At 24.7% G+C, this 23,387-nt stretch overlaps 1 protein-coding gene across 1 annotated transcript in view; it reads left to right on the top strand.

Annotated features, from left to right (window-relative positions):
* The first annotated feature begins 9,494 nt into the window (after positions 1-9,494).
* The window catches only part of LOC145845558 (structural maintenance of chromosomes protein 5-like), a 39,602-nt gene continuing 25,709 nt past the window's right edge, over positions 9,495-23,387 (top strand). Inside the window, exons 1-6 of the mRNA XM_082952749.1 lie at positions 9,495-9,623; positions 10,003-10,178; positions 18,511-18,629; positions 21,411-21,486; positions 21,803-21,887; positions 22,744-22,884. Coding sequence (XP_082808875.1) covers positions 9,495-9,623; positions 10,003-10,178; positions 18,511-18,629; positions 21,411-21,486; positions 21,803-21,887; positions 22,744-22,884 — 726 coding nt within the window. The remainder of the gene's footprint in view (positions 9,624-10,002; positions 10,179-18,510; positions 18,630-21,410; positions 21,487-21,802; positions 21,888-22,743; positions 22,885-23,387) is intronic.

The following is a 23,387-nucleotide window of genomic DNA, read 5'->3' as shown; positions in this document are numbered from 1 at the left end:
ATGTTAAAACTTAGTTTTTCAGTTTGATTAGCAATAATTTTAAACTATAAAGCTCACTTCGAGCGCACCTCTTAAGAAATATTATCCTCAGCGTTTTTGTGTTTGAGTTTTGAAGCACTCGTGCTCAAAAGTAGCTCTACGCTTGTCTTTTATTTTACGATCAGAAATTCTTCGAAACAATTGAAGTGATTTTTACGCTGTCTTGTTAAGTCTTATTATAAATAAATTAATCCATCAGCCGGTTTGAGAAAAAAAATAGGCAAAAATTAGGATTACAACAAGTATACACAAAAACCTAAAACATGCATTTGCGTTTACTAAAAAGTCACGTAATAAGAAGCTTTGTATTATTGAAAGCAATTGTACGTTATTTAACTTAGCTTAATTTACAAAACTAAGCAAGGTTGACTCCAATGATAAATGAAATTATTTTTAAGGTTAGGTATTCTGTATTTAAATTACAATAAATATGTAAAAAATTTGAAGGTACTGAAGTAAAGCCACCTAACAGACACCGTTTGTTTACCTAAGACTTAGATTATGTTTCTCAACCCAATTCATAACTTAATAAAGTCTGATTTAGTTATAATTTCATAAACTTTCCGCATTCATTATATTTACTAGTTTACTTTTTCTTTTTGATACTCTAAATTAAAAAAAATATACATTATGAGCAAAAATTAATTGCTGCTATTGTAACTTCAAAATAGCTAAACCCAAACTACAAAAAACTCATAGTTTTTAAATAACAAAACTTGACTATTAGAACAAAACAACAAGGTATGTTTTAACAAAAGTAAATAAAAAAAATTACAAATTAAGCGCAAAACTTTAGTTGTTTTCTAACTAACTTCATTCTTTTTGTATTTTAAAATATTTAAAAAATATGTTAAATTATAATCACTTTACAGGCTGTACAAACTCCAATGTATACTTAAGAGCAATTGTATTTTACTTATTAATAAATTGTATTTTTATGTTAAATATCTTGTTTTAAACCGTTGTTACAACTTAATCATTTTTTTATAGTTATAATCCAAACTATAATATAGTAAACAAGATTAGAATCTGTTTTGTTAATAAATAGTTCTTCACTTATTGACTTAATTTCAGAAATGCAATTTGTTTAAAGTAAACTATTTATGTTGTTTTCTTTACTACATAAAAAAAATACATTTTAATTAGTAAAGTTAAACGTTTAAAATGCTTATTTAATATGTTGTTTTGTTACAACCGAATGTTAAAGTGTAAATTTATCAAAGCAGTTTAAAGTTTTAATTTATTATTATAATGAATCTAAAAAAATCAATGAAAACATATTGAAATGACTTCACAAACAAACAAAAGTAAATAATTAAGATTTTGGGTTATAAATATGTTTTGAATTGAAAATTTGATATACCAGTGTCTGTTATGTACTAACTTTACTTAATCTACACAGTTTAATTAAAGTTAATATGTATGTAGAAACTGAAAAACTATTTAAAGAAATGTATTATTATTCTGGTGACGTAATCATCAAATTTAAATAAATATGCACTTTATGTAAGTAAATAAAACAGAATATTTTTCGCTAAAGGAAGTTTATTGCTCATTGATTATTTTTACAGCTAAAACCGGCTGATGAATAAGTTTGTATTTAAAAAATGACAATATAAAAATGATGGTTTTAAAGCTATGTTGAATACTTTAGTAAACGTTATTAATTAATTTTTATAAAACATTTATTGCTGGGCTTTTGCTAGCTTCTAAAACAAATTAAATAGATTAAATATGCAATTAGTAAGTTTTATTCTAATTTTTTATTTAGTAAAGAAAACAAAACAACCAAACAATTCATAGTTATATTTAATTAAACTATAAATTAAGTGTTTTCAATAAGCAGTATTTGTGTCATACTTGCTTTAATACAAAAGCAACATTTAACATAATTGTTTCTATACGTCAATTCTAAATATTTTAATTACCGAAGTTAGTAAACTAAAATACTCAAAAAGTAATTGACAAAAAAAGAATAGCTTTCTTGCTGAGTTTTTTTTTCTGAAACTTTAAAGAAAGTAGCATTTTCATTACTTATATACTTTATTCAAGTGCTTTTATTTAAGAAATTTATTTCAACAGTTTAAAATAAATTTTTGAGCTTAAGAAACTTATAAATATTTCAACTAAAACAAAACAGGCAGATAAAGTTTAATTTCTTTACAATTAAGAAAAAATTTAACACTAATAAAAAACAACCTATTTGTATTGTTAGTTAAAATAAAAGTTCAAGTAAAAATAAAAAAATTACAATGGGACAATAGTAACTGTAAGAAACTTTTGCTTAGCTTATAAGTCAGTTTTACTCATAATGAAGTTAAATCATAAATTGTTTGCTATTATTATTATCTTTTTTACATAATCATAGAATTGTTTAAGGTGGTTTAATGTGAACAGTTCATATATTTTTATCACCAGGTTTAGGCTTTAAAAACTAAAGTTGAAATATGTAGCAACCTTTAATAACGTGGTAAAAATTATATCAATTCACAAACGAGAAAAGTTTTCGAAAATAGTATGACGTCAACGAGGTTTTACAACTAAAACCTGGTTGTAAATGAAACATTTAGTTTGCACACATCTATTTAGATAAGTTCATTACATTTCATAAATTGAGCAATTGTTTTTGTTAAGACAGACAACTATACATTAACACCAAGTAAAAATAATTGTATTAAAACCAGAAATTCTTTTTTACAAAATTCATTAAAAACTTGAGTCTGGCTCATATAACAATTGGTGCACATTTTAATTTATTAAAATAATTTTAGAGCAACATTATTAAATGTTTAGAAAAAAACTTTCGTAAAGTGGTTCACAGTTAACAATAAAGTATAATAACCTGCAGCCTTTGTCTTTGTTTTTAACAGTTTTAAATGAAATACAATACTTTTTCACACAGTTTTAAAATCTTTTAATAAAACAAATAAAAATTACAGAACAACTTAAAAATTAAATTTTTTTAGATAAAACCTTTACACATGTTTAAAGTTTTTTTTTTATATAACTGTGTACAAATGTAATTACTGAGATTTAAATGAAAAAACAATAATAATTTAAAATTAATTGAAGAGATTTAAATATTTAGTTTAATTAAATTTAAAGTATCAAAAATTTACGTAGTTAACAATTTTAGGAAAATTGTCTATAAATTCTTCTTTATATATATTCATTTTTATTTGAAATTTAACAACCTAGTCGTTTCCTACCAATTTCAAAAACTAAAACTGACTAAAACGAAACCTTGCTTTTAAAAACTAGCGAGATAGGTAATTATGACTTAAAGGTATTGTAGTTGCTTCAAATAAACTTATTTTATTACTTTTTATTTTTAAGTTTTTTCATAGCATAGACTTTTATTACAAACTATATTTATTTTTTTCATTTTGAAACCTTAGTTATAAAATAATGTGAAAACTAATCAAGTTTGATTTTAACTATAAACGATAAAGTTTTGCTCGTTAGATTAAACCTTGTTTTATATATATTACTTAGTTATAAATTTAATAAGTAAGACCTCAAAAAACTAGAAATAATAATATAAATTTTTTGATTACAAAATATCAAATTTAATTATTTAGTTTATTTATGTATATTAATGAATCATATTTTTGTTGACGTATTTTATAAGTTCAGACAACGGTTGTTCACAAAAAAATTTACAATTATTAATATCCTTCTTACGAAGTTGTTTCTTTTAAACCGCTATAATATATACAGCCTAAACCGGCTAAAAAGTATAACTTATTTTTATAAAATATCAGAGGAATTGTACTTTTAAGTTGTTTGAAAATATTTTAGTATAACTAAAAAGTATATAAAACTTTATCACAACATACTTTTGAATTTTAGTAAAAAAATAAATAAAAAGCAAACTATTGGATTGTAGTAAGAGATAACAAAGTTTTATTGATAGTGCCTAAATTTAGTAAAATTAAAATTATGTTACAGTAGATTCATATGAGAAGTTTTAAAGTAAATTTTTTATTTGACTTCAAAAGTTTTAGCATAGACAAAGTAAAATATTATAGAAAAAAAAGTTTTTTAAATTTAATGCCTATTGGTTTTATAGCTAACAACCTTAATATATCTATTAATTAAACCAAAACATTTCATAATTTAAATTGTTATAAATAAGGTCATACTTAGTAGATGTTAATAAAAACTACTAAATAAAAAATAACACTCCTAAAAATAACAACTGTATAATATACTATAAAACTTTTTTTAACGTCATGATAGTTCAAAAAAACTATTTTATTATCTAGTTATCTTTTATATTGCCTGATTATATTAATTTATAATTCTTAATAAGAATTATTTTATTTTTGAATTATTGGCTACCAACCTAACAAGTCTCTTTTGTTTAAAATTACAAATTAGTTTAAAAGATATATATTTTAAAGCTTCACAGTATTTTTAATCGATTAACTTAAACTAAGCAGAAGTGGTTTAATTATAGAATATCCTTATATCAAAATTTTTTTTTTGCACTGTTTGAAAAGTTATGATTTTGACTCTTTTAAATAAAAATCAAAAATTATATTTTGCCCAAAAATAATTTAGTTTCATTCTGGATATTATTTTTTGTTCTTCGATAACTTAAATGATACTATTTTTGTAGAATTATTTATTGATCTGGGTGATAAGTTATAAAATGCTTTGTATTATACAAAACCGATTCACAATCAAATGAAAACTGTCATACCTAAAAACAAAACTGTAATATGTAAGCGTCAGTTCATTCAATAACTAGAGTTTGTTTAAAAATTTAATGACGTCAATAATCAAGATATTGTAAAGCTTTACAAAGAACTTGAGAAGAATTTCTTAAAAAAAAACCAATAGTACTAAATCTAGATTAAATTTAAAATTTGAAATTTGTAAAACAAAATAATTCTTTAAATTTGTATTCTTTTTGAATAACAAAATGTAAAAAAAATTACTAATAATTTTGTTAGCTTGATAACATGAATATGAGCTAATACTTTACTGCTAGTTGTAAATGACAAAAACAACAGTTTTTAATGTACCAAATCATCTGTTTAAATCAGAGATTATTGTTACATAAATTATATCATGTAAATAGCTATTCTCAGGATGTTTTTACTTTATACCATTTAATAAATCGTGCTAACAAGTTTTAAACTCTAGCTTTAAGCGTTGATGTTGCAAAACTAAAACAGCAAGCATAATAATTTTAAAAGTTTTAAGTAAAATGATTGTACACATGTTTTAAAATTATAAAAATCTTTAAAACACATTTAAGGATTTTATTTATTTTATAAAACCTAAAAAAAAAATTCATAAAAAAAATAAATAGCTAGTGCTTTAAATCCGTCTATTCCTGTTTTGTTACCGTTGAACATAAGTTAGTTTTCTTAAAGTAAATTTTCTAAAGTATTTAATTTGCTACATTATGCACAAGCGAGTTTTTTGTTACTTAAAAACGTAAAAACAATATTTTCTGCTTGTATTTTGACCTGTTTTATTATAACTTTAAATCAATTTAAAGAACTACAAAAGGTTTCAAATTTTTTTTTAGTTCTGTTACTTTAAAAGAAAGTCAAAACTTTAAAACATTTTTTTTTCAAATGTTTCAACTAAATTTCAACAAAAAGTGTTTACAGATTTATAAATAAAATAATATTAATAATAATATGTAAACTGTTTTAAATAAACACCAATTTAAAAAACATTAACTATCTTTTGACGTTAAAATGAGTTTAAAACTACATATTGGTCATAACAAGTAAAATACATTAAAAGAAAGCATTTTATTAAATTTTGGGATTATTGCTACCGTAGTTTGTACAGCTAAAACCGGCTAGTTTTGAAGTGATACGTTAAGATGACAAATATAACTTTGAACGTATTGCAGTGTATTGAAAAATGAAATTAACACCTTCTATTAAAAATGTTTTCAATGTATAATTATATAAATTAGTTTCAAAATTACTTATAACCATTTTTAAACAAAAACACAGTATACTCAAACTATAGTTTAGTATTATTTATAATTAAATCAGTTTAGACACAATGCTATTATTATGACTGTAAAATCCGTTAATATGACAAGTGCAGAAACACATATAGTCAATAACGAGCTAGAAAATCAACGCTTTGGAGAACCGTATCAACGTTCTAAACTTAATGTCAATACAGATTATATCAGCCCTTCTAATAGTAATTACACTTCAAGTTCATTACTTGTAAACAATAATTCGTGCACAAGTAAAACGTTTAAAAATATACGTCATCTTAAGCGATATCAGCAGAGAAACATTATTTACAATGAGCAAGTGAATAAAATAAGCCAACCTTATAAGTTTGCGTAAAATACAAGTTCACGATTAATTACGTTGACGAACCGAGCGGTGACTAATTCTACAAAGCAATTAAATTATTATCCGCGGCACTTGAGTTTTAGCGTTGAGCAATAAAAATAGTTTAGTTTATGTTTAGCTATGCGCAGCGAAAAGAAGCTCACGTTAAAAGGTCGTGTATTTAAAACTTGCGATTTATCAAACACGTGTTGATGTCTTACTTAATAAAAGAAGCGTTACTAACAAGTTTAATCTTTTAGCAAATTAACACATTTTTTCTTGAATGAAGGGTCAAGTTTTAAAAAAATATTGAATACATGTTTGTTATTTTCCTTGTTTGTATTTCGATCTACAATCTTTAAAAAGTAGTGCATTTTTGTTAAAAATACTTGTAAAGTTTTAATTTTCTAGAAATTAATTTCAATTAATGTCAGTGTTGTTTATTGTTGGTGTTAATTTTTTTCTATTTTTCTTAAACATTAGTATTTTTTATTCTTCTTTTCGTTTAAACGTATTAAATTATTTTTTTATTTGTTATACACTTTTGAACATAGAATTAAGCCTTAAATAGGTTTGAAACTGTTACAATTTTCATGCGTAGTAACTAAGAATTATTCTTTACCTTGAATTAGCAAATTTTGATATTATTTGAAATTCATACTAATAACATAGAATAAAAAATGTTAAACAAGTCATGTTTAAGGAGTATATGACAAGTCTATTACGTAAGTAAACAAGTATATGTTAAAATTTTATTTCTTTAAATATTAAATATTTACTTTTGATATATTTTTAAATAAATAGGAGTTGTTGTTAATTTATCGTTTCAAAACAACTTATTTCCTGTACTTGTTTTAAAATTAATGCAGAACGATTGCTTTGATTTTAACTCCCACATTTTATATATACTGATATGTTTTTTTGACAATTTATTTCTTAATTGTTGTTTTACTTCTAATTAAAGGAAACATATTAAAATGTAAACTCACTATGAAATAAGTAATGAAAATCTATTTGAAACTTAATAAGTTCAGTCGAAAAGTTAATTTATCTTACATTGTTGTTGTGAACTTTATGCAACAATAATTCTGAACTGCGATCGATGAGAATTCTGTTTGAATTAATTAAGAGCAGTGTTTCTAGCAAAACACAATGATTGAACTCTTTATTCTCTTGAGTAATAAATTACTTTCTTAATTTTTAAGCTTATTAGACAATCAGTCAGAGTTGTTTTCTGTTTCAGTTCAAAGTAAAGGAAATGAGTTGTAAATCGTTAACCTTTTTTGTCCGTAAATATCGTATTTTCTTGTATAATTGTAATATTGTGAGAATGCTTCAGCGGATTGGTTTTTACGACGTGTAGCAATGATTGTTGCAATTGTTAAATAAATATTATACCTCGTTAAGTAAATTGAAAGCTGATTATTGTTGTGATATTTAGATAACTATAAAAGTAAGGTAAAACTAAGTTTTTTCAAAAAACAAAAAAAAACTGCGATTTAATATTTTGTTTTAAATTGTATCGGCCGGTTGAAGAATTCTTTCATTTATTGTTTGACACCAGTGCTTACTTCATTTTTTACGTTAAACGATAAAAATAGTAAATGTCATTATAAATACTATGTTTAGTTAATAAACTAGACGATTTTATTAAACTATTTTAATGTTTACGCTATATTTAACATTGTATTTTATATTACATATGTTTTTTTAAATAAGCAATCACAATGGATGGAAGTATTGACGCCATAAAGAATCTTTAGGAGACCTTATTTGTCACAATGAGTCCTACTTGGTTGCAAATGGAGATTCACATGTTACTGTACAAAATTCGTGAAAAAAGATGAAGCATTGGCAATCGCTGACACGCCATTGTTTCACGAATATCACGATTTGGAAGAGACTTCGCTAACAGTCACAGCCACTCAGTGGAAATGCTTAACCGTTTTAGCATCGAGTTGTTTTATTACAACTGTGATATTCACTGCGGGAACCACCAATTTTATCTCAACGAGGAGTGGAGAAAAGAAAACATGGCTACAGAACTATAGAAATGCTTCAAGTTGCTAAAAATCAACAAACTGTAAACTTTTTTAGGGATTGAGTAACATGATTCTAGGATTGTGTATACTTTAAAATTTTTAAACTAAAATTTTAAAGCTTGTATGTTTTATTATATATTTTATTTTTTTTAAATTCAATTTATTGTTTCTTTATTTTTATGGTATATGTAAAACAAAGTTATAAAACTTTTACAACAAAATAAAATTATAAAACAAAAGAGTGAAAACTTTTTTTTTTTGTTTTTTAAGTATTAGTGTAATATTGCTAATTACTACTTTTAATTTACATCGTCATTTTTTTGAGTATTTTTGCATACTTTACAATATCAACAAATTATTGGTATGTTTCCTAATAGAAGGATAAATTGAGCCAATTTGACTCCTTTGTATTTTAACTTTTATGTTTTGTCGCTTAAAATTTTTTGTACATATTTTTTTTTTTAGCTTACATTACAAGTAAACACTACATCAACGTTATTTTAAGTTTTATGCTTTGTGTATTAAACTTGTTTAGTATTGCACGTAATCGAATTTCATGGTGTAAGTGATAATGACATCCTTAAAATTTCCATACTCTCATTTAATTCAAAAAAAATGACTGGAGTTGGGGAAGGGGAGCGCTCGGAAAATGCGTTATTAAAATCCCTAAGCCTCCACAGTCATTTCTTCTTCGGGCTAGACGGAGTGTAGCAGTCTAACAGACATGCTCTGTTATAAATTGAGAGAATTGGGAAAAAGGGGTTGTTAAAGCACTATATATACTACGCATGAACGATTACGTCGCTTTTTATCGCATGCGCTTTTTATCGCATAGACGATTCAGAATAAAAGTCATTGTTTACTTTTGCTAGTTTTTAGTCTTTATATTATACTTGTGTTCATTTACTTACGATTATAAAGTATTAATTATGTTTTATATTTTACGTTGTGAGTTCTTTTAATAAATAATTGTGTTTATACATTTTTGTTGTTTTAGTTTTATACTACTTGACCATTCATTCGCGGTATATTAATCAATAAGTAGCGCGACATGAATTCAAAGCAAGTTGTAAAAAAGTTGGTCAAAATGACCACTCGCTCTGGGTCAGCTAACGCGCCTGACCCCGTTATTAGCGAAGCAGAGAAGTCTCGACCACCGGCTCCGTCTAAGGAAAGTACCGAAGAGCCGAGCGATCGTCACATTATTTATAAAAAGGTTAGTTACTTTAAATAACAAATTAATTTTTATATGCAGTCACTTTTCTCTCGAGGAAGCTCAACGGGATGTTCAAACTCAAGAAATATTTTTGATGCCTTATTTCAATATTTTAAAACCCAATAATCTTTGACAGGGATATAAAAACTTTAAAAAGGTCAATATTTCTTTAGCAGAATTGCTTGTTTTATAACATCAAATGTTATGGTGTTATTTATAAATGCAATCCCTAATAATATGAAAAAAACATTCATTATAAACAATATTTTTATTAAAAATTATACAGTGACAAATGTAGTTATATTTTATATCAAAACATGCAGTTGTTTAAAACCAAAATAAAAAATACCGTAAGTATTAAGTTACGTCATCCTTGTAGCATCAAAATCCTTTCAACCACGTGAAACAATCAGTAAAATCAGGTAAATTGTCGAAAATTGCCGAACTAGGTGAAGCGCTATCAAATTACGATAAAAATAACTTTAAAAATTTGTCACAACTCTTAGACATAAAATTAAGTAGATTATATAACTCAGTAGATATGAAACCTGAGAGGTTACAATTATCCGATATTTTAAGTTGAATTAAGATTATAAACTTAAAAAGTTAACAAAATATTATAAAAGAGGACGTTATATGACATAAAGTTAATCAAGTTTTAAAAAGTATACTATTTTTAAAAAGGTTAGCGGACATAAACAATAAACAAAGTCAAAACATAACAAGCGAAAATAACAAATTAAACGTAGCCAATTCAAAATTGAGTATTATACAGCCAATTACGACAGATAAAATAGTTCAAAAACCTCTTAGTACATGTAGACAGTCGAGCAATAACAACGATATTGAAACTAAAAATTCTCCTAATTTAAGTTTGAAAAAAGTAGGTAGTAACCTAAAAGATATAATGAACAATGTTTTATTGAATCCAAATATAAAAAAAACTCGTTTTGTCTTAAAATATTGTTAAACTAAAAAAAAACATTGAAAAGAAAGTTATTAGGCAGGATATTTTAGATTCAAAAAAACTAAAAGTTCACTCAAAAATATCTAAAGTAACAAACAAAACAACTAATGAAAGTGCAAAACTACATAAAGCTAATGATTTATCCTCCTCAATTTTAGTAAATGCTAATCAAATAATATATTTCAAAGCTAATGAGCCTTTCAAAAGAAAATACAAATCTAAAGTCGATTGAGTTACAAATTTTTCCTTAACTAAATTAAGAAATGATGTTGAATGTTCTTTAGTCCTTGAAAATTACAATAAAAAGCACCTTCCAAAACCAGCTAAAAACATTACACCCCTTTATAAAATGTTAGACAAGTGTAACTGAGGTAACATTTAAAGTCTATACCATTCAGAACAAAAGAAAAGGATGTATCAACAAACACTATTCATTTTGGCAAATACAGCTACAATATATTATAAATATCACAATAACCCATTCATTTTTTATTTATATGCGTCCGCTACTCAAACCAAAGCAGTTTAGTACAAAATGACGAAAATAAAGCGAAAACTTTAGTGTTTTTATACAAAAAAATTGTCGACCGAAAAGAAAGAAAATTTAAAACTAACAACAAAATACGAACTTTGTACTTAAATCTTACACAATGTAAACAAAAGTTCGGAATTCGTCGCAAATTTATTGTAAAAACGAACAATCAGTCTGTTAGTTCAATTGTTAACTTTTTTTTTGCAGTCAATTTACCATCAAACATCGCTACATTGAGTTGAGGCGATCAAAATTTATATATTTCTGCTTGTATTTATATAACTAAAAGCAAGACAAAGTAGCAAATATTCTAACGGACCACCAACAAATGTTCGTCGTTTACCAAATAATAGCCCTACTTTAACTATTAAAACCGTCGCAAACAATTAAAAGCAGTAAATCGATTAAACTAAACGGCGGTAAAGCACTTAAAACATCTATTTTAAGCTCATTTTAATTTCAAAAAAGTAAATTATGGTATCTTGATGTTTCTTACTAAGCGATAATCAACCTAGTTTCAGTTTTTTTGAACAATTGCAATTCTTTTATAAAAGTAATTCTTAAAAAACTTCGTATATTTACATTCAAAGTTAAAATAATAAACGCTTAAATAACTTTGCATGATTTAAGGTTTAATTCACGCAAGTACAATGTCGCATAACGTTAAGTGCCTCACGTTTTGCGGTTTATGTAATGATTTTAATATTTTAATTGGAACTTTCGATAATATAAGTTTTACAACGAATTCAGAAATAAATAAGATATCTTTTTAAACTTCTTCAATTTTAGTGTGTATAAAAATCAAGTGTAGCATCTTTATACTAAAACAATGTAATACTTAAGTAATAAGAATAATAGTGGTAAATAAAAAGCATATATGAACGAATGTTTATAGCTTACAAAAGACTAGCTTGAAACAAGTTAACGTTTAATACATGTGTTATAATTAAGTATTAAGGTATATACAAAAAAGTAGTTTAATAAAAATGTTTGCTTGACTAAAAATTTGACTAAAAATTAAAACTAAAATATTCGTTTTAATAACATAGGAATATCTTGTTTAGTTTGTACTCTGACATCTTTAACCATCTAATAAAATAGTTTTCTATAACAATCATCAGAAATTTCAGTTTTTTACAATAAATCAAAATTAACATAACATAAAGTAACTAGTAGTTTTATACTGTAAACATAGTTTAAGTAAAGGAGCATATAATTTAAAGTAAAACCAAACAAAATCTTTTTAATATATCCACCCTTGGTAATTCTAAAATTCTGACAACCCTGAACCTTGGCTTGCCACTTATTAACTACCATATAAAATTTACGTGACCTTGATATTTTATTATAAAACAAACAAACGTTTAATTAGCTTTATTTAATGTACAGTTGGTATAGCAACATTAGCTCTCTGGAAGTCCTGATCCTTGGTTTTAAAATTTCCCTAAAACGCAACTACTTTAAATCTATGCTACACCAATTGTAAATTCATAAATGATACACAACATTCAAATATAACTGAGCATTAATAAAATAACTAACTATTAATAAAATGTTGTTAATTGCTTAGGTCAATTAAAATTAATTGGTTATGGTGTTTTTGATTTAAAAAACAATGTTTAAGTTATTGGTAATTTTGTAGAGGCATATGCATATTTTATTTTTACAACTCTTCAGTAGGTTGTCTTAAAAAATTGTTACTTTAAAATAATAAGTTGAATAGTTTTGTTGATTTCATTTAGTTTAAATTGAAGTGTCTCAATTAAAGTTTTAAGTTAGTGGTGTGGGGTTTTTATTATTTTTAAACATTAAAAAATGAGAAAGTTTCAATTGCAAAAAAAATCTGCTTGCCAGCCATAACTTACCAGTTTGTCTCAAAATGCCATAAAAATAGAAAGTAAGGTTTAAAATATCTCCTCTCAAAGTCAATATTTTTTTAACGAGCTAATTTAGATGTTTAACATATTTAGTTGCGCAAAAAATGTTATAAAATGTATGCTGTGAGGCTTGATGACCAAAAATTCTTTTTACACACCAACCTATTGACCATAGCTGTGAGCGTTCACACTTTTCTTTGTTTCATTGCTAATTAATCAACTATGGCGTGGTGCCTGTGAAAGACTTTGACTTTGATGGTTTGAAAATAATGGGGTTAAAAAAGGATGATTCTTAAATGATTTTTTAACAGATTTAAAGATAGTTTTGTTTTTTATATTGGCTACAATAGGTTCCTTATAGGAGGCGCAAACTAAAACAGCAAAATCATACTATTTCACTAAAAATCTATCTTCTCCTACATTTTTTGAGATAAATACCTTAAAATTTTAGGAAGTGTTCCTTGATATATTTAGGAAATTCTTTTGAAATGAATTTAAAAAAATATTAAAAAATAAAATTTTGTATAAAAAAAACAGGTTTTTTTTTTAAGTTTAAAAAAAAAATTTTTTGACAGAACTTTCTAAATATTGCAAAGAACATTTCCTGAAAGTTTGAGGTAGTTATGTAAAAAAACGTAGAAGATAGTTTTTTAGTGATTTCTAGTTATTTGTGGTTTTAGTTTGTGCCTCCCATAAGAAACCTGTTGTTGCCTTTGACTTTGACCGGCTATATCTCAAAAACTATTTTTAATATTTTTTAATGTGTAAAAAGCATCTTGTAGCTTAGTAAAAACTATATAAATTAAGATAGAATTGTGAAAAAAGTGTTTTACCCTCCCCCCTATGCCCATAATAACCACATTTAAAGTATATTTACAGTATCTTTTCAATGCTTTCACACTTTTAAACCCATTTTTTTAATTTAAACTAGATTTCAAACCGAAAATAAAACACAACCTCTTGTAGAAATTTTATAAAAAACAGTAGCCACCCTCTAATTATAAGTAACATACTAATGGGACAGCTAAAGTTGCATATGATGTTACACACTTGCTTTTGCCCACAAAATGTTTATTGTTCAAAAAATAGAGTTTAAGACTGACACTTTTACCACAAAAATACCGTTTTATTTTAACTTGAACTTATTACATGATAAATTTGTGAGAAAAAAATATTAGAAAATTTCTAAAAACTGCAGAATTTTTATTTTAGCTAAAATAATGTTTACAAGATTATAGTTATGTAGCTCAATAACTGTAAGGTATTTCTCCATTCAAATCAATGACTATAGTTGTTAGTGTTAACCTTTTAGTTCTAATTTTTTTTTTGGTTAAAGGGCATAGGGGGGTCAACACCTTTTCTTTTTAATTTAATCTTAATTTATGTAGTTTTTACTACATAATTCTATTTGAATAAGATTTATTTAAGCACTGACGAGGTCTTTGACCGAAACTTAGTTTGCAAAATAAATTTTTGAAAGAATAAATATATTACTTCTCCTCCAGCAGTTGAGATCTCTCTATTTGTTTTCTTAAAACCAAAACATATAATAGTAGTTTTTACTAAGGTAAAAAGTACTTTTTACAGATTAAAAAAATTCAAAATAATTCTTTGGATATAGCTGGTCAAAGTTGGAGGGAACAAATAGGTTCCTTATGGGAGGCGCAAACTTAAACAGCAAAAATAGACTATTTCACTAAAAATATATCTTCTACGTTTTATGAGATAGCTACCTCAAAATTTCAGGAAATTTTCTTAGATATATTAAAAAATTTTGTCAAAAATAATTTTAAATAAATTAAAAGATAAAAATTTTATATAAAATTGAAAAAAAAAATTTTTTTTTGTTTTTTTGTTATAAAATTTTGATTTTATAATTTTTTGAAATTTTATTCCAACAGAATTTTCTAAATATTGCAAGGAATAATTCCCAAAAATTTGAGGTAGTTATCTCAAATAACGTAGAAGAAGATATATTTTTAGTGATTTCTAGTTATTTGCAGTTTTAGTTTGCGCCTCCCATAAGGATCCTGTTGTTGCCTCCAACTTTTAACCACTATGTCTCAAATTTATTTTGAATTTTTCAAATCTGTAAAAAACATCTTGTAGCTTAATATAGAATTAGATCAAATTTCAAAAAAAAAGTTTTTTACCTCCCTCCTATGCCCTTAAGTTATAACAAATTATCTTTTTAACTGAAATAATAAACAGTTAGTGATCTACTGAGTTCACAAATTTAAAATCAAGCTTAAACCACATTTGAATTTATTTTTAAGTTAGGATCCGGCTTGATCCAGATTCATTCTAAAAAATTATGATCTGGTCAGATCAGGATGTTAGTGAAAAAGACTGGATAGTTGAATATGTAGATCACATTTAAATAAACATACACTTAAGTAGGTTTGTTAATTTAATAACAAAAACTAAACTTTGTAAGCTAGTAAAAGCTATTGCATATAGGTGTAAAACATATTTTTTGTAATTAGTCATTTTAGCAGTTTATATTTGTCTTTATTTTATAGTTGTTTTCAATTTTGGTCCCTTATATCTGAAAATGAGGGTTAACAAAATACCTGGAAAAACCTGGAATTTGACAACTTAGGCAAAATAAACTTGAAAAACCTGGAATTTCAGAAATTTTGAAAAAACCTGGAATTTTGAACAAAAATCACTAAAAACCTGGAACTATAATCAATTTTAACATGAAAGGTAACAAAATTTCAATTAGATACAAATAATCTTTCATATAGATAAAAAACTTTTGTGTCATTAATTTTATTTTTATTTAAAGACACTTATACAGTATTTTTTTCAAACTTCTACACCAATAAAAATATTTTTTTACTTAATTTCAATTTTGTGCTAAATGTGGACCAAAAAACGTGTATTTTTAAAAACCTAGAAGAAATTCAAAATACCTGCAAGAAATTTATAAAAAGTTTTTGCAATCCTGAAAAGTTACATTTGTTTTAATAAAACAGGAAAATGCAACTAACAATTTGGTAAAAAATTTATAAAAAAGTAACTATTAAATAATAAAAAATGTTATGGCCACAATGTAAAATATATTTGTAATTAGGAAAATACTTCCTAGATAAAATATTATTTATTTTCAAAATAAACTAAATATCAAGCATGAATCAGCATTTTTAGGTTTATTTTTTCATAAATACTTTACAGCTTGATCATTATTTATTTATGGTAGATTGGTCAGTCTGTTTTAGACAATAAAAAACCTGGAAGTTTGATTAATTACAATATGTAATTAAATTATTTTTTTTATTTCAAATTTAATCATAAATTCAATTAGTAAATTAGTTCACATTTTATGCAATGGACTTTCTGATTTGAATAAGATTGCTGAAAAAATGAAGGAGAAAATAGATTTTTAGTAAAATAATCTCTTTTATTGTGTTTTTGGTTTGTGTCTTCCATTATGAACCTATTGAGGTCACTGACTTTGATTGCTCATATCTCAAAAATTATTTTAAATTTTTCAAGTGGTTAAAAATGTCTGATACCTCAGATAAAACTATATAAAATAAGATCAAATTGTAAAAATCAAGGTTGGCTCCTCTATGCCTCTAAGGGTTAGAAAATAAATAACTATTTTATACTACTACATAGTTGTATAGGGTGGCCATTAAACCTGGAATAAATATTAAAAAAAAACTCCTTCCTAAATATTTAAATTACCAAGTTCAAAAATAACGAGTTTTTAACAAGGTTGCCACTCTTTGAATAAAAAAACCGTCTTTAGTGACCTAAAACTGTCCTAATTCATCCTTAGTTTTTAAATATTTAAAATATGTTATCTTTCTGCATCAATAAATGTAAATTTCTTGAACAAAATGTGTTATAAAATTACAATGTCTTTAATTAAATTATCATTCCAAATCTTTAAAAAAACTGACCTAATTAAAAAGATAAAAAATTGCTCTGGCCTGAAAAAGTCTGAGTGTGTAGCAACCCTGTTTAATATAATAACAATTCAAAATGCTGAAGATGAGTTTTAAATAAAATATAATAAATAATTGAAATAACTTTTACATCATGTTTTTATTTTTTAAACATGATAATAATTTGAATTAGCAAATTAAATATATGTTAAACAGCTATTTAGCTAATTATTTTTTAATCTATTTGGTTTTACTAACATTAATGTCATAACAAGTTTTTAAATTACTTTTTTGTTAATCAGGAATTTAGCTGTTTATTTTTGAATGAGTTTGTGTATTACGTTGAAGAGTATAAAGATACTAAGTTTAAATAGATAAATTTTATGTTTTTCAGGAATTTAGCTAATTAATTTTTGAATGAATTTGTGTATTACGTTGAAGAATATAAAGATCTAAAGTTTAAATAGATAAATTTTATGTTTTTCAGGAATTTAGCTAATTAATTTTTGAATGGCGCCACCGGAGTTCAAAGTTGGCTCCATCGTGAGCATAAAGCTGAGCAACTTTTTGTAAGTTTAATAAAAAAATAATATAAATAAATAAAATAAAGCTGAACAACTTTTTGTAAGTTTTATATAAAAAAAATATAAATAAAATAAAGCTAAACAACTTTTTGTAAGTTTTAATTAAATAAATAGTATATAAAAATAAAGCTGAACAACTTTTTGTAAGTTTTAAATATAATATATAAATAAAATTATGATGAGCAACTATTTGTTAGCTTTAAATAAAAAGTATATATAAAAAAAAGCTGATTAGTTTTTTGTAAGTTTTATTTGATATTAAATGAAATGAATTAAAGCTAAACAACTTTTTGTAAGTTTCAATTTGAATAAAATAAAATAAATAAAATTAGGCTAAACAACTTTTTCTGAGTTTTATTTCAATAAAAAAATATAAATAAAATAAAGCTGAACAACTGTTTGTGAGTTTTATTTAAATCAAAAATATAAATAAAATAAAGCTGAACAACTTTTTGTGAGTTTCAAATAAAATATATAAATAAAATTATGATGAACAACTTTTTGTTAGTTTTAAATAAAAAGTATATATAAAATAAAGCTAAACAACTTTTTATAAGTTTCAATTTGAATATTATAAAAAAATAAAATAAATCTAAACAACTTTTTGTAAGTTTTAATTGATATCATATAGAAAAATAAATAAGATCAATTTTTTGTAAGTTTTATTTAAATAAAAGTATTAATAAAATAAAGCTGAACTACTTTTTGTTAGTTTTGTTTGATATTATTTAAAAAATAAACCTAAATAATTTTTTGTAATATACAGTATATATTAATTAACCTTAATATACAGTATTCATTGAAGTTATAATAAAATTTAGTTTAAATTGAGTTATGCTGTAGTTAATAATTTATTCACATATACAGAACCTGTTATTAAGTATAATTCAATATGGACGTAATTTTTAATTTTATGAAATATCTAATTTATTTCTACTACAGAATATTTGATAAAGTATATTTAAAAATGCATTTAACTTAAATTATTTTGTTTTTGTGATTTAAATTTTGTTTGTTATTTATTACAGAACATATGATGACATAGAATTTAAAATGCATCCCCGCTTGAATGTGGTCATCGGTCCAAACGGCTCCGGAAAAAGTTCAATAGTGTGTGCTATTTGCCTTGGGCTGGCAGGAAAAACTAGTAAGTATTTTAGTACATATCTAGTCGTATAATATATTACATTGTTTTAGTTTGTTTAGAGTCTTATACACCTTATAGACGAAACAGAGCAACATATGCAGGGTTGTCACTCGGTCAGGAAAAGTCAGGAAATCAGGAAAAGTCAGGAAAAATTTGAAAAAATTACAAAAGTCAGGAAAAGTCAGGAAAAAATGGGGGGTTTTGAAAAAAAGTCAGGAAAAGTCAGGAAATTTGATTAAAAAAAAAAGTCAGATTTTGTCAGTTTAAATTTAAAAAATTCCTTGTTATCCAAAGCCTTCAAGTGATAAAAGTTAATTAAAGGTCCTTTAAAGTCAGAAAAAAATTTCAAAATTTTCCTAGAAATTTACAAAAATATTTAATCTTATTTCCAATGCCTTCAGCTGGTATAAATTAGTAAAATATCCGTTAATAAACTGCAAAATGTTCCTTATATGTCGTTTGTTTATCTAGATACATTTATGCTAGAATTTGCTAAAAAATGTTTCTTTTTTCAGACAAGCTTTGTTTATAAGGTAATAGTACAAGTATTTTGCTGATAGGGCTGTTTATTACAAACATCACAGATGGTTGAAGTGATGTACTGAAAGTTTGATGATAGAATTCAGCAAAAAACTATTGTTTATAACTTGTATTAAAGTTAGATTGGAAGCTTTATATAGTTTAAAGTGTTAGATTATGTATTTTAGAATAAGTTTAATTTAAGAGCTTGATTTTGAAAAGTCAGGAAAATTTTGGTAAAAAGTCAGGAAAAAGTCAGGAAAAGTCAGGAAAATTTTCTTAGCTTGATGAGTGGCAACCATGCATATGTGTTTAATAAAACAAAATCTAGCTTACATATTTTTCAGGTTTTATGCATATAGCATATACATCATAGAACAAAGAATTAATGCTAGTTTACATTTACTATTATTTTAATATTGCTGTGCATTTTTGCACAGTCTAGTGTTTAAAGGTGGTAAAACTAGCTTAAGTTGTTTGATACAGATCTTCTCAAACTTGTCATAGTTTAAGGCTTTTTGTTTGACCTTATAATTACTAAGTTTAAGAATGACTTACATTAGGGCAAACTAAAAACCTAAAACTATAGGAACTAGGGGCTCACTCACTAGGACTCATATCTAAGAAAATCGTTTAAATTTTGAGGTCTTTTGAAAACCAAAGCGGTCTCATCAGGCCTAGTTTATTTTTCAGGCCGAATTTTGAGCGTTAATAACAAGCAACGTATTAAGAATAATAGATACAATTTTTTTGTATTTGTTTTTTATTCTTTTGACTAATTAAACACATTTTATGTCTAGGTATGTTTTACCATGCGATTTAGTTTATTTTCTACTTATAGCAATTTTGATTGATTTGAACTTGAACTATTTGGTGTTGTGAATTTGTTTTTAAATTATTTTACATGTATCATTAACTTAACTTATGCAAAACTTTTCAGATAAATATAATGAAAAATTTTTTTGTTCATTTTTATCTAATATTTTATTTTCGTTTAAGTTTTGTTTTACTTTTTAACTAGTACCATGTTTGTTTCATTTCAAAATTTATTGATCATAGTACAAAAAATGTTTTTACAAAAGTTTTTCTTTACAACTTATCTTTAACTAAACTATAACAGCGCTTACACTTTTATTTAAATGTTAAGATACATTGTAAAAAGCACGTTTTTTATATCAACACACATAAAGTTTAAACATTTATATGTTGACATTTGAATTTTAAATAAGTTCATTTCACTCTTTTGATCTTCTCTTTTTTTTTTGTATTTTTCTTAAGATTTTAATGTTGTTTTTATACAATACGCAACATTTTTCGAAAAAAATATTTTAAGTAAGTGGTTAACAGTTTTATATGGAATTTGTTAATTATTTAAAACATAAAAAAATGTTTTTGTTCTTATAAAAAGTTACAAAAGTTTAAAAAGCTTTCAGTTTCTCTTGTAAATAACAACGTTAATTTTATATAAATACAGTTTATTTTTACTAAATATAGTAGTGTTTTATATACAAATGAAAAACATTGTTGAAAACTTAAGTTCAACCAAAAACACTTTTATATGTTGTGATTTTCATGCACATATGAAGAGCTATATGAATATGCATATATGTTTATCTCTCTATTTTATCAACAAATATCTGATCATTTTTAAAGTTAAAAAACTAAAGCCACAGGAAAAACATTGTAGTTGCTTAAGTTTAAATATTTTTGATAAGTTTAGTAGAAATTTTTATCCAAATAAGAGCTTAGTCAAAAATTATTATTGAGCTTAAACAAAGAACAATTAAATACCATGAGAGATTAAATAAGTTCAGGCCAATGTTGCTGCATTTTATTTAAATTTCATGCCTTAGATATCATTATAAAGCAAAGTAAAGCAGAAAATTGCTTAAATAATAATATGTCGTTTGGTTTTTTCCGGCGTTACGCATATAAGTTGTTTACAGTCAAAACCAAAACTCGTAACTGGTTTTATTTTTGGATCGAACGTGCTTAAGACATTGTTTTTCGTTTGTGGTTAGTAGAATGTTTTGAAGTAAACAAATATATTTTATAAAGTTAAAAAAATAAAATTAAAATTTGGATAATTTAAACTAAAGCCTTAATTTCGTTTGAAATTAAGTTTTTTTTCTTGACTTAAATTTAAAAAAACAAAACTGTTTAATTTTTGAAATAGTTATGAGAGTTTTAAGCTATTTTTAACAGGTAATAATTATTTTAATCATTTATTGCTATCAATATTCTTTGAAATAATTTTCACAGGTTACCTGTCCAGAGCCAAGAGCATAAAAGACTATATCAAATTTGAAAAAGACGAAGCTAGTATTCAGATTACATTGTAAGTTTTGTTTTTAAATACGTAATTGAATAAGTGTGCATACTTAAATAGATAACAACTTAAATAGTAGTTTTTAATAACATTTAAGTATCAAATCAAAAAGTGTTTTTAAGGTTAGTTTTAAAAACTTATAACATAATATATTGTAACATCAGTCAATCAGATACAAAAGAATAATTATACTTAGCTTATGTAAAAAACAATATAATTAAGCAGTTTTTTTAATGGCTCAAAACGATGTGGTTAGGAAAATTGTTAACGTAATTTAAATCAAAATACTTTATTAATTCAATAGAAATTTTAAAATTTGTATTAGAAAAAGCAAGAAATCTCAAAACGATGTTATTAAAAGAACCATTTACTTGAACGGCTCATCAAACTGGAGAATAAATGACTCAAGTGTGAGTTTAATTTCTATAAAAAATACTTAATTGTTTTAATTAAAATATTATTTTTAAAAATTTTCACTAACGTTTTGTCAATCTGGTATATCTATGATGTGTTTGTAAGTTGTCATTTTTAGGTAATAAAAAAAATTGTTTATTTCACTAGAAAAGTTATGTTAAAAAATGTAAATTACTACTTGAAATAAATATTAAAACTCTTTTTTTCAGCCGAAGGTTTAATTGTTTCAATAGTTGATGAAAAGAACTAACCTAGTTTTTGAAATATGTTATTATAAAAATGCAAAAATACATCTTGAACTTTAAAATTAAGCTAGTTTATAAACGTTTAAACATATGTTTATTTATCACTCTAATGTATTTGCTAAATCCGGCCCGCCAACAGAATTCTCTGGCTCGCAATGCATTTTTATTCTTAAATGCAACTCATGTAAACAAAGAAATATAAGTATTTTTTATAAGTAATGTTTTATAATCTATTGTTTTGAATTTTAGTAAACAGTTTTGCTAATTATATGTTTTAGTTTTTTTAACTTGATATAATTTTTTTTATCGAGACCGGTACCGGAAAGACCTTTTCTTGTAAAACTGGTTTGCTGACTTAAAAAGTTGCCCACCACTAGTCAAATGACATTTCAATCAAAACTCAGTCAAAATAAAGCATGAAATTTTCCCAGTTTAAATCCATGATTCAAATGGTTTATTAGTATCAAAAAAATATTTAATTTATTTCACTTACGGTATCTGAAGAATATAATGAAGAGTTTGTGAAAAAACTCAATACAAGTTTTACAAATTTGTTTTAAAATGAATAATAATTTATATCTTAGCAATATTTCAAATAATTTCATAGGTTTCTGAAAGGTGTGTAGAGGAATTCGTTAGGAAACTCAACATAAACCTGACAAATTTGTGTCAGTTCATGCCTCAGGAGAAAGTCACCGATTTCGCAAAGATGAACAAAATTGACCTGCTAAAAAGCACAGAAGAGGCAGTAAGTTATTTTTTACTGTTTAAATATTAACTTATCCACATATGGTCTTGTATGTAGTTATAGATTATAAATTGATATTATTAAATGAACAAAATTGACCTGCTAAAAAGAACAGAAGAGGCTGTAAGTTTGATTTTTTTATTGAACGACAAATAAACGTCCAAAATATTTTTTCCTATCTGATGTACAAAAAACCATTTCGGTTATCGAGCAGTACACCACTTGGTAAACCTTTAACGTCTTGTCTAGGACATTTGATATTGTTATTATACAAGTAATTAGGTTTAGGAACTAACATCAAATTCAAATTACAGAGATCCTTGGGCTTGAATTAAAATAGGTTTGAAACTTAAGCAGAAATTTATAAACGAAGAAACGGTACCCCCCACCTTAGTATACTGTTGATTTTTAATTAGAACTTTACTTGCATCAGTAACTTTTGGCCTGTAAGCTTTTTACCGATGTTTTAGGCAACCCTGAATTACAGAGTTAAGGTTAAGGGT

Source organism: Thalia democratica, unplaced genomic scaffold (genome assembly GCF_965202585.1).
Source record: "Thalia democratica unplaced genomic scaffold, ktThaDemo2.hap1.1 HAP1_SCAFFOLD_81, whole genome shotgun sequence".
Lineage (NCBI taxonomy): Eukaryota > Metazoa > Chordata > Thaliacea > Salpida > Salpidae > Thalia > Thalia democratica.
The sequence above is the reverse complement of the archived record's forward strand: the minus strand, read 5'-3'. Positions and strand labels throughout refer to the sequence as shown.